Source organism: Clinocottus analis, unplaced genomic scaffold (assembly GCF_023055335.1).
Source record: "Clinocottus analis isolate CAN_PGR_092001 unplaced genomic scaffold, fCliAna1.0.p SCAF_29, whole genome shotgun sequence".
Taxonomy (NCBI): Eukaryota; Metazoa; Chordata; class Actinopteri; order Perciformes; family Cottidae; genus Clinocottus; species Clinocottus analis.
Window position 1 is genome coordinate 1,393,321 of NW_027176031.1, and position 13,249 is coordinate 1,406,569.

General features: G+C 44.0%; 1 protein-coding gene across 1 annotated transcript in view; it reads right to left on the reverse strand.

The window, feature by feature from the left end:
* The window catches only part of LOC137795618 (cadherin-2-like), a 74,637-nt gene extending 63,065 nt beyond the window's left edge, over window positions 1-11,572 (reverse strand). Inside the window, exons 1-2 of the mRNA XM_068593212.1 lie at window positions 11,410-11,572; window positions 4,421-4,553 (exon numbers count right to left, since the gene is read on the reverse strand). Coding sequence (XP_068449313.1) covers window positions 4,421-4,553; window positions 11,410-11,451 — 175 coding nt within the window. The 5' untranslated portion in view covers window positions 11,452-11,572. The remainder of the gene's footprint in view (window positions 1-4,420; window positions 4,554-11,409) is intronic.
* Window positions 11,573-13,249: the final 1,677 nt, after the last annotated feature.

A 13,249-nucleotide genomic window follows, 5' to 3' on the forward strand; every position in this document is an offset into this window, starting at 1 on the left:
AGATGGAGGCGAAAATAACAAAAACAGGGATTTACTCACTTGGTAGCCTTTCTACCGTTAGCGGATCAAGGATGGTACAGAAGGAATCTGCGTTAGCCTTTTGGTACTGAAGCTGTGGTTGTCCCTGACAGACCCTACCGAATAAGTCATTGAAACAACAAAACCAATCAATAATATGTGTTTAAAAGGCATCCCTGCCAGCACAAGAGTTGGAGCATGCAGTCCTGAATGAGCACCATCAGGTTGACGAGTCCAGAAGTATGTGAAATTAGCTCTGGACAGACGGAAAGACACAAAACATCACGACTGAATGCATTATCTCCCCAAAGGCTCACGCTTTCAAATGAAATATTTCCAGAAATGACTTGTAAGCAGATTGCTGCACACTGGGTATGTAGGTATGATGCTATTTACAGCCTTGCTAACATGGGAAACTAATGAGCTAACAGGAATAATTCTAACCGCCATTACCATTTATTAAAATATTTTAAATTATTAATGTGTAAAAGCGTGAATAAAGTAAGAACACTTGAGCTCAGTGAAGCTATAAGTAAGCAGTGTTCTTTATCTCTGCTAAAACTCATTATTTTCCAGGACACCGTATTAGGATTCCTTTTCTTTTTCGGGTTCACACAGAGGAGCCAAACAGTTTGGAAGTTTTTAATGGTGAACAGTTTGAGATGTGGGAAGTCAGACAATAACCAAGAGCACACAAACTATCTCTCTCTTCATCTTTCCAGCAGCCCGCTCGCTGCATATGATGTAGCAAATTACTATTTTTTACACTGACTGAATAAACAACACGGCCCCCTTTCACCTACACACACTGACACACACACACACACACACTCTGACACACTAGCATTGAAACCCTCCTCTTGCTTCCCTCACCGCTCTGTCAGCTTCAGTCACTGCTGCCTTGTTACACTTCTCAGAGCTCATACAGCTCCACTGAAGCGCACACGCACACGCGCACACACACACACACACACACACACACACACACACACACACACACACACACACACACACACACACACACACACACACACACAGCTGTGGTCAGAAAAGGCTTGCTCGGCTGGTTAGCTCTGTTTCATGAATTCTTTTGGAATAAAATCTAAAGAACAACAACACTTCCAGTCCAGCAGAGGAAGAGGACCTGCCTGACCTTTTATTCCTCCAGACAGCAGAGCCTGAGCCAGAGCCTGCTTCATATTCATATTCATACGCTTCTACACGCTCACAGTGCTGAGCACGACGACAGCTCCTTCTGTTAAACTGAAACGCCGCTGCTAGATATGGAAAGCTAAACAAGACGGTTTCCTAGGAACAGAAACTCATGTTCGACGACACAGCGGTGACGGCCCCAAAGAGGACGGGGCCCGTAAAGGATGGGTCCTGCAGAGGACAGGGCCCCCGGAGAGGACCGGCCCTGTGTCCTCTCTGGGGCCCGTTCTCTCTGGAAGTGTCCAAGTGGCTGCCATGACAAGAGCTCTACCGCAAAGGATAGGAACTTCAATGTTTCCTTACTTAGCTCCTTTAGCATAGGAAACGTGGGACCTTCCTTTATGAAAGGAGATAATGCCGACCCACAATTTCTTGCTGCGGCAACATTTAAAGTGATGTATCATTCGGCCGTTCACGAGAACAAACAATCATGAAGACAAACACAGATAATCGTTGTCAGGCCTGGACTGGGACAAAAATTTGGCCCTGGACTTTTTGGTTCAGACTGGCCCACCACAATCCGCGCGCAGATACTGTGCCAACTTGGTCCATTGACGTACTGTAGATATAATCACACAAGCCCTGAATAACACTACTATACTGAATATTACCAATAATATAATGAATGGGTGGGCTTGAGGTCTCTGGGGAGAGAGATGATGTACTGGGCTCAAACCTGGACGTGAAAAGTAGAGAAATAGTATTAGGAATTACGTAATATGTTTGAACACCCCGAATATGTATGCAGATGTTTAATTATTATTCAGTGTTTCATTAGTTTTAACTGTATAATGTGAAATGGGTCATTGTCTCCTTGTCTCTTACTTGATGTAATTTAATGTGAAAATGTCCATAAATAAGTGTTCAAAAAAGAAAAGCATGGACAATAAACCATAAACATTGACAGAAAAAAATAGGTAAAGCATATTAGAACAAATTGGACAGTGGGCAATAAAAAAGTGTATTAATACTTAAAACACTTTAACTCTGGTGACCTGATTTGTAATTAGAAAAATTGTGAAAACGCAGATCTGCATGCTCAAACAACACCACCATGAAATAGTGGTTAATTAATCAGGACAGTATATCATTTTCCAACACTTTAGAACTCGATTTACACCACACGCTATCTATTATGTCAAGTAAAGTTTATAGACAACGTTTCTGAACATTTAGTGAATGAGTGTTTATTCACAACATGTTAGCGAGCACACACACCTGCTATCACCACCACCAGTCTCCTCCTCCCTCTCCTGTACCACCGTGGCAGCTGGAGCTTCACTTTCACTGTCCGACAACACCTCCTCCTGAGAGGGACCCGCCGCGCCCGCCGCAGCCAAAGCCCCGAAGCCGGAGGCTACGCCACCGCCGCCGGCCCCCGCAGCAGCTAACATGTTTATTATGTTTCTGCCCTCAGCAGCATCAGTTGCGAGAGGTTTTTTTTTCTTTTCCCTGAGTTTTTCTACACCACCTTTTTGTTTTTTCTCCATTTTTGCTTTCTCTTCTCTCTCACAGCTTGCTAATGATGTGTCATTAGCTCATCATTGAAGGTGATTGGAGAAGGTATGTGAGCATCAAGTTGCATCAGTATTAGTGGCTGCAGTGAGCTATATTTGTAGAGGGAAGCAGCAGCTTTCCTCTACAAATATTTTTTAAACGGGGTTGTAGATAGGATAAGGCTGCTCTCAGTTCAGGCTCCATGTTGATCTGAGATGTGTTTTCTTTTGTGGGAGATGAAACAGCAGAAAAAACCTGACGGAGACTTCTGGACATTGACTTTTGGCAAAACGCCAAGAATCGGCGTGTCGCGGATGCGCAAGTTTAACCTGTTAACGGCGTAACTAAACATTTGCCCGACAGTACAGATATTTCTCCATTTATTTATTAATGACTTAGTTTTATGTCCGTGTAGTTTTATGTCCGTGTACTTTTGTAATGTGTGAAGCCAGCAGTTCATTGTTGGTACAAGAGACACAAGGCACGTTCGTTTCACTTTCAGTTCAGAGAGCATCGTTCAGAGAGCTGCTCCCGTGCTCCTTGCAGGAGAGCTACTGATGCCATCTTCAACCTGGGAGCGTATAAAACGCAGATATAACTTAGTTGTCTACTTTTCACGCGGCATATTTTTCGATGCTCTCTGTCCGGGTGCTCAGTGCTCACCTGTATGCGCGCAAGCGTCTGTGCGCATGGGGGCGGAACTCGCGCAACCACGTAGAGACATACATGACAAGCTGTGTGTAGAGCCGATCAATAAAATACGGCCGTTTAGTTTGTTTAATTACAGAACAAGGTGTAAATCTGTTCTATAGGAAAGAGAACCGTAAATGACATTTTGTGATCTGGCGCTAAAGAGAAAATTACAGGCGGGCGGGTTTTTTTTTCAGGGGGGCGCCCCGCAAATATAATGGTCGGGGAAACACTGAATCACTGTTGATGAACACTGCTGTAAACTGATCAAACTGCTTTAAAGGGATCAAACTGCTGTAAACTGATCAAACTGCTGTAAACTGATCAAACTGCTGTATTGATCTGCTCTCTCTGGTGTTGTACTGCGATCAGCCCTAGGTTTCACTTTATATTCCTTCTTCTATTTATATCCCAACCTCGTTACTAAAGTAATACTATGAACGAGGTTCTTTATATTAATAAAGTAATACTATGAACAAGGCTGTTTATGTTAATAAATTAATACTATGAATGAGGTTCTTTATGTTAATAAAGTAGCTTCAGCTGACATACACCCCCACATCCACACAGATGCTGATTGATCCCGGTTCTTCGTCAACTGATCCACAGTGACGCGCTTTAGAAAAACCCATTGGGATGTTTATGTTCTCTGGGACAAACTGCTGCTCTCTTCTCGACAGACCTGTTGGATCATCTCACTTGCTCACGGCTGCCGGACCAAACCATCGACACATTCACTTTATTCCCAAGATACGGAGGACTCATCCTCAGCTGTGGGTCACTGAAATACCTAAAGTGTAGTAATCGGGTCACCGCAGGCCTGACCACATCCAGTCTAATGTCAGTCTAATCCTCCTCCTCAAACTCAGTCCCTTCAAGCTCCAATATGGTTCAGATGTCAGCAGGACTCTTCAACAACCCCCACCCAACAGCAGGGGATTACTACTGGAGCTACATGTGTGTGTGTGTGCATGCGTGCGTGCGTGCGTGCGTGCGTGCTGACCGTTGAAGACGGCCTGTCCCTTTGCCAGCTCTCGGTCCACTTCGATGACGTAGTCCTCCTGAGTGAAGCCCCTCGTGCACGGCAACGACCCGCCTGACGACGAGCGCTCAGCCTCTCCACCCAGAGCCACCAGCTGGGGAGAGAGAGAGAGAGAGAGAGAGAGAGAGAGAGAGAGAGAGAGAGAGAGAGAGAGAGAGAGAGAGAGAGAGAAAAAGATTGAGAGAAAGAAAGAGAGAAAGAGGGAGAGAGAGAATTCCATTGAATGCATTGTGATTGTCTGCAGTTGGAAGGTGGTGTTTTCTTTTTCGCTTCATTCCAAAGTACATTTTCGTAAGCAGGAGAACTGGAAAGCCGATAATGCAGCACATGTTATTGCCTGGTTTTAAATCAAAGTCTCTGATGAAGCATTGTGAACAAGGACACAAGCAGACTGGTGACTTAGTTTGTTGTGCAAATTGTGCAACAGTGAAGCAGGAGAAGGAACGCTGCGTGTCGGAGGGAACATGAACCCACCTTAGACCGGACAGGACAGCGTTAATAACCAGCAGACAACTGGGTCAATTTATCCCAACCACAACTAGTCTAGACGAGCGTCTCTCCTTGTTTGAGCCCGACATTACCCCCCACTACTCCCACTCCTCATATAGGCATCTGTTGCAGTGCGTGTGCGTGTGCGTGCGTGCGTGTGTGCGTGCGTGTGTGCGTGCGTGCCTGCGTGCGTGCATGCGTGCTCTTCCATGATTAAAGTAGTGAAGCAAAGAGGGGGTGCTGTGGTTTGATTCCACTTAACCTAAAAACTTTAAACCCTCACTGACATGTTTGGGAGGAGGAGGAGGGGGGGAGGAGGAGGAGGAGGAGGAGGGGTTTTGGTTGAGCGCGTCCGGCTTTTATCTCTTCCCCCTATTGGCAGAAGGAATGGGGGAGAAAAACACTTAGTGCGGCTCTGGTCGGATGCTGTGCTTCTCGTGACGCTGCACAGGCTTCAGTGGGGACATTTAGAGGGCAGGGAGGGGCGGGAGGGGGGGGGGGGGGCAGAGGTCATGCAGGGGAACAATATGTCGGTTCATAGTACTGTATAGATATAAAATAGGACTTAATCCCGCCAAAAGACACACCCAGCAGCTTGTAAGTAATATTTACATTTAAATACTCATTTGATCATTTAAATATTCTGTATTTTATATCAGAGTGCACTATTTCATTTGGCAGATGGGTAATCATGACTTCTCTCTGATATTCAAAAGGCCAGATGATGTAGCAGTTTATTGACGATGTAATAAGTAGATTAGCTAAGAAAACCTGTTTCATCCTTGTTTTTGTCTGAGGAGGATTAAACCCGACAGGATACAGTGAACAGCACCTTCAGGATTAATGGTGCAGGGCCAGCCGGGCTTCGGCCGCTTGGCTTTGACAAAGAAGCGTTTCAACCTCTCACACTGCTTGTTTTGAAAACCCAATTTTTCAATTTACGTTCAGACCACGGAACTATACGGTGAGGTTTAGTAAGTGGTTTCACGCGGACGTGAACAGAGGTCTCTCGGGTGAAAGTCCCATGTGACGAGCAGCCAGATCTCCAGCTAAATGAAAAGGATCCGGAGGGATCTCCTCCCTGAGCTGTTGGCGCATCCACAGTCAATATGGGACGAGGCCTTTCCTCTGTGGAGACACTCTGATAACAGAGTTTCAACATCCGGCCTTCTTCTTCGAGGCCAGCCTCCCACCATCCCGCTCCGATTAGAGAAGTACCGGCTTGTCATGTGCAGGACGTGACCTCTCCCCTGGTTCAGCTGATAGTCTCACCCCTCAGAGAACAGCTCGTACTCTGAACAGAAATTAAGAAGACGCTGATAAGTTCCACCAACGAACAGCTGCTCATTGAGTTCAACTGAGCTCGGGACTCACAATGACCTACATGTATTAGAATTAGGGCGCTAACGCAGAACTATTTGACTTCTCCGTTACTTTGGTTTGCTTCATTGTGTTCCATTACAAAGTCATCATTGCACTATATAGTATAAGAACTATTGAGTTTGTCAAATTAACAAGTATTTCCTTTATCTATTCTGGTGATTCTTTTTTTCATTAATAGATGCAATGTTTTGGCAAAACATGTAACTAGAGAAAGTGTGCATCAGAGTATTTCAGACAAAAGATGGTCTTTAAATAGCTTCTTTTCTTTTGTCGAACCAGCCAAGGAGTCCAAACCCCAAAGATAGCATTCAATCAATGAAGGTAAAGATCACTGGGATGTTTTACAGGAACAGTATGGAGCATGTCTTGGCAGAAATGGAATATAATTATATTCATCAACTAAATCTAAATGGTTGTTTCCTTAGAACAGTGGTTCTCAAACTTTTTCTGTCTCGCCCCACTTTGGAGGAAAAAAATGTTTGGGCCCCACCGCCCCAACAACATTGGAACAAAATGGTCCAACTTTTTGAGACTCCTCCATCTGTGCTTTTTTAATTAATAGATTAAAGAAAATGGAAATCCCTTTTTAAGAAAACCAGATTTCTCCATCTGACAAAAAATAATAACATGTGCAATCACCTTTGGTAAAACAATGCAAATAAAGTTATAAATGTGCAAAAAAAAAACCTAATATTTAGCAAAAAGATTACCAAGTAAGCCGGTTGGGTCCCTGTTTTCTGTGTCCTTGAGCAAGACACTGAAGCCCCAGTGCTTTACAGCAGCACAAAGCTCCCTAAATACTAAGGATGGGTAAAATACAGAGAATAATATAATTATCCCACTGTGGGATTGATAAAGGATTCTTTAAAAAAAAAAATATATATATATATATATATATATATATATATATATATATATATATATATATATATATATATATATATATATTTTTTTTTTTTTTTTTTTTTTTTTTTTTTAATTTAAGAATCTGCATCTTCCCTCGCGCCCCACCTGTAATACCTCCACGCCCCACTAGAGGGTTGCACCCCACAGTTTGAGAACCACTGCTTGAGAATGAGTCCTTCATGTCTTCATGAAGCTGGTCCTCTTCACGGACCTGATGGTGCACCGCCACTTTCTACAGGAGCCCAGAGCGGACAAACCAAACACGGCTCTACTTTCTTGTGTTCGCGTGAGCCAACAGTTCTGCGACATACTTAGAAGTTTCAGTTGGTTGCAATATACAACCTCACAGATAGGACGCTGCCAAATCCAACACACTGGCCCTTTAAGAATGAATGAATCAATTCTCAAAAATGGTGACTGGGTAATTTTCTGTAAGCTGATGAATCGGTTTATTGTTTCAGTTCCACAATAAACTATAGGTGAGTGTGGGAATGTGTTGAGAGCAGCCTCTCTGGGGTTCCTGCTTCTCCACAGGGTTTCTACTTGTCCTCCTTTATTCATACCTTAAAAGACCTTAATATTGCAATCAGGGGAAAATTCATGGTCAATCTCATGGGATTGTACTTATTAAAAACCATGCATAGAAAATACCATAACATATTACAATCAATGAATTATCCCCATGGCTGGTGTAAAACCCCAGAATTTGTTCCTGAAATTTAAATTGAAGGTCACGTTACGGTATAAATTAAGTGGTACATGCAATGCTATTTTGTACACTTGAATCCATTAATAACACCTTATTATAGTGTTACACATTCATTTTCCCCTTAATTCATACCCAAATCAGAGGCATTCTGTTTGGAATAAAAATCTTCTGAATTAGCTTTCATTTCACCTGAAAACGTGTCAGAAATGTAAATCAAAGTTATGATCTCCTGAATATAATGTAAATATCCTCAAAAAACTGCTCAGAGTTCAAAGTAGAACGATTCAGCCATTTAATGTAAATGAAAGTCCAATCTCCACATCTCAAGTCAAACAAATGAGTATGTAAGTATGACATATTCCAGTAAGAAACAGCAGTCACACGTAGCTGTGACAATACTAACACAGACAACATCTTGTGTGTCCAGTACTAATGCTGAATAAGAATGAAGAGAAAACACTGACAGCTCCCAGACCAGACAACGCCATGATAGAGACCTGTTAATCGCCTTCTCGCACCATGTTTACAATGTTTACGAAGGGAATAAATCAAGAGAGAAGTACAGTTATTTATATAGACTTCTATACAACCAGAGGAGTCGCCAACTGATGGTGAGGAGAGAGAATGCAACACTCATTTATTCTGGTGTGTTTTCTACCTCCCCGGTTATCAAACTGTATAGACATTCATCACTTGTTTACATGGTGCAGCGGGAGCTAAGGGTTCTTCTCATTTTCTTTTCCCCAATGCAGGCAGTAAGTTAAACCCATCTTGACATCTGGTTCATCGGCTTAACCAAACCTTGTCTGTTTCATTTTTTGGCTTATCAATTCCAACAGACATAATATAGAAGGAAAAGGTTTGCAGTGAGACAAAGAAATGGCCCTTTTCTGGATCAAAAATAAATCTGCATCCATATCATCAAGTACGGGATCCATATATCACAATAATTTGCACCAACCAACCTTTAAGGGGAAAGGTCAACCAACCGGGTCGTGATCAGGAGGGAGGAGAGTAAACATCAAACCTAATCAACTTCCATTATCCGCTCTTGATTTAGCTAAAGGCTTTGGGAAACAGGGGGATTGTTATCTCTACCGATGCTCCACCCCTTGCAGTTCATGGATGTAGACTATCTCAGTAAACGGTAAGATACGGAGCTACGTGGAACTAAATCATGAATCATATCACGATACCTGATACGCATTCATGCCACAGCCACATACAGTAGGAAACAGTAAAGGTGTCTTCAGGTACACATTTAAAACATCTGATCAAAGCCATTACAAAAAGCTAAAAAGACAAATGTTTGAAAGGGATTTAAATAACCCTGTGAGACTGCTGACCCTGCTGTTTTAGAGGTATAGCAGGGCACTGGTGATAGGATTCATTTAGGCCCTGACCTTTGACCCCCTCTGGCACAGCACTGTCCCCTCTATTGATTTCTCCACAAAGTGTGTATCACCTCTTTTTCCGTCGACATTGGATCCTGCTCGAGGGGCATTTACAAGCTCCATGTTTTTTTTTGCTGGCTGTGTTTTCTGGATGAATACGAATAATGCCTCCTTAAAGCGACAGTCCACCCAAAATAAGAACAAAAAATGTTTCTTCTTGCAAATGTACTGGGACTATGTGTTACTCGGCTTGTGGTGCTCAAAGGACAAGAGATACATGTAGTTCTTACATCAAACGGCTCACAACAAGGTCTTTGGATTATTTTTAGTAACCGGGTCCAGTGTTCTGAAAAGAGACATTGCTCTTGAGTTTATCAAATCTATTCTGAGGGTGCTTTGAGCACCTTAAGAGTCATGGAGTCCCATTATATTGGAAGTGTCCTAAAACCTGCATTATCTCTCCTGACCACCAGGGGTGACTCTTTAGGTTGTAAAGAAGTCTATATAATTGACGCTACTTCTCTCTTAATGTATTCCCTCAGTAAACATTCTACCATTAGTTTATGTCTCAATCTCTAGTTTCAAATCTTCTTCAGCACAGCATGTTCATTCAGTAAATTATGGTCATTTAGAGTCAAACAGACCATAAAAAGGGGGACGCCTAAGGGCAGGACTACAAGGTGATTGACAGGTCTCTGCAGCTACCAGAGACCGACACTGTCTCCACATCACTAATCCACACGCTAAATACGTTAACCTCCATTCATTGGTTGTGAAAAACAACATGGCCGTAATGGAGAAGGCTTCATAACGTCAGTCCACTAACCAATGACTGACAGTCAATAGCTGATCTCTCCCAAACTAGACAATTGGCACCAACACCATCTAGACTGATAAATAACATTATAGGTGGGAGAAAAACATTTATTTTAGATTTTGGGGCTGAACTGTCTCCTTAACATTGATGCCAGACATTTGTCCAAACCCTAGTCTTATAAATTTGAAAGTTTTCCAGCACTGTTGTGCAGCTGAAATGACTGAACCCCCCACGAAATACTGAGTCAAAGAGTGCTCAATCAGGACAGGAGCTGCACAAGAGTTACAGCAAATAGAACCGCGATGGAAACACTGGCGTGGTCCTTAACGACCAGCCTTACTTCTGGGAATGGGTTGAACATCATGTCTGGACTGTAACCCCCAGGGAGTCTGTCCCTACCCCACCAGGGTCCTGTCCCTACCCCACCAAGTTCCTGTTCCAACCCCACCAGGGTCCGGTCCCTCAGGACCCCCAGGGTCCGGTCCTGCCCCACCCCCTCCTCGCGCGACCACTCCGGGTCGCGGGGTTCTTCTGAGCCGGATGGCTGCCTTTTCTGTGGAATGACTGCAGTAACAGCACCGCCGCAGCACGCGCTGAAGACCAGACAGGACCAGACACGGCTCCTAAACCCGCCTCGCTCCCATCGTGTGCACGTTAAACGTTATGAGACGACCTTTACAACAACAAAAAAAGCCGTTTTATTTAAATGGAGATCGGCGCGTGCTCAGCGCAAGAAGCAGAGCCGCTGCGCACCGGGAGGGAGGGGGCTCAGCTCGACTCAACTGGACCACAGCCCGACCCAGAAGTCAAGCACCTGCTTCGAGCGAGAGCTAGCACCGCGTCACGGGGGACACAGGACGGCACGCGCTCACCACAGGGACCGTACGGTAACGTCACATATGCCGCCTGTACGGCCGCGTTGAGTCGGTCCCAGACCCCGCAGAGCTCCATCCGTGTTTGTTTGATAAAGGACGGTGTCTTTCGCGTGCGGCGGAAACCAGGAGCAGGTCTGGGATCAGCAGCCCTGTGCCGCAAGTACAGCGCTGTGATGTGACCATTTCCTTTCTTCTTCTTTTTAAACGATAGTCGCGCACAGCAATGACTTTATAAAAGCATTAACTAAGCACGGATATCGACAGCAGCAGCACCGTGCCGCTACCCGCGGAGTCCCGCTGCGTGTCCCACTGTTATCCCGCTGCAGCCTCCGCCGAGCGGCGCTGCCTCGGTGTAAAAAACATTGGGTTGTTTTTACCTGCAGAGCCGCCATTAGCGTCCAAATCCCCAAAAGATGCATTTTTTTTTTCGTTGTGTGTTATATATCCCTCTTCTAGAACCGACAGAGTCCGCTGGACGTCAGGTGATTAATTCCCGGTAAACCCCGGTGGCATGAGGCAGCCTTCCTCCCTCCACCAGCTCTCCACTGAGTCTGGCTGCTCTACCGGCGCAGCGGCGCTCCAGCACGGCTCTCTCTCTCACCGCCTGCTGCCTCGGTGCTGCCCTCTAGCGGACGCCGGGAGCAGTGAGCCCGGCTGCACAGAGGCTTCCTACCTTGTCATAGTTATCAGGCACTGAACTCCGGTCAGTGTTTGGTCCCTGATATACTTAAAGCTTTCATGAGTGGATTAACATACACATAAAGCGATAATAAAGTCAGCAAGTTATCACATCAGTTACTGAAGCTGCAGCTAAGAAACACACATGTCACTTTAACATTGCACGTTAACATACAGACATAACACTTGTTTACACTACTGTTATCTGTTTGACTGACCACTTTATTTTGTACTTAAATTAACCATATATTGCACTATTGTTGATTGTCTCGTCTAATGTTATGCACCTCCCACCAAGAAAAAAAATCCTTGTTTGTGTAAACATACCTGTCAAATAAATGGTTCTGATTCTGATTCTTAAAGGAATAAGCTAGTGGCATTACGCCGACTGCAATGGACAGAGCCACCTGGCAATCAAGCTTATACATCTTCTGTACAGTATCTCCAATGCCCATACTGCATTGAAATAGTTCCAGGTGGCTTAAGCTTCATCCTCCATCCTCCCCATCTGCAGAGATCCCGTATTAATTGTAGTGCAGTGTGTGTGAGTGTGTGTGTGTGTGTATGTTTATATATATATATATATATATATATATATATATATATATATATATATATATATATATATATATATATTAAAACATAACCAGCTATGAGGATGCACCCCCACACCCTTTTAATGGTCCTTGCTTGTGTTTGAAGTTTGAAGTTCTTTATTGTCATATGCACAGCAATTATACAGATGAGCTGACGATGGAAATCTCAGATCTCAGGCTCCCTCCACCAATGCTCATTAAATATTAAGAAAATCATGCAAATGAAAAGGAAAATGTGGATTAAAGAGATAAAATATAACACAAAATATAAAATGAGATAATAATGAACTGAATGTGATCAGGATTAGTAAATGTATATTAGGATGTTATGTATATTCACGTTGGTGATGAATGGACTTCGTGGTCCTCATGGTGGCAGCTCTTGACCATGTGCTGTGTGGTTCAATTCAATTTGTTTTGTATAGCCCAAAATCACAAATTATCTTTACAATCTGTTCACAACATCCTCTGTCCCGGGACCTCACATCGGTTCAAAAACTCCCCCAAATAAGCCTTTAATTAACAGGGAGAAAAAGGGAAACCCTCAGTAGTACTACAGAGGATCCTCTTACCTCCTGCCTCCTACTTCTTACCTCCTACCCCTTACCTCCTAAATCCTGCCTCCTACCTCCTTTCTCCTATCTCCTGCCTTCTACTTCATACCTTTGACCTCCTGCCTCCCAAATCCTGCCTCTTACCTCCTGCCTCCTACGTCCTGCCTCTTACCTCCTGCCTCCTACCTCTTACCTCCTACCTATTACCTCCTGCCTGCTGCCTCTTACCTCCTGCCTCCTACCTCTTACCTCCTGCCTTCTATACATCTTACCTCCTGCCTCTATACATCATACCTCCTGCCTCTTACCTCCTGCCTCCTTTGTCCATTCTGTTTAATCCAACTCATCTTACTTTTGAACCGGCACCAAAGCTGTTTACAGTGAATCTG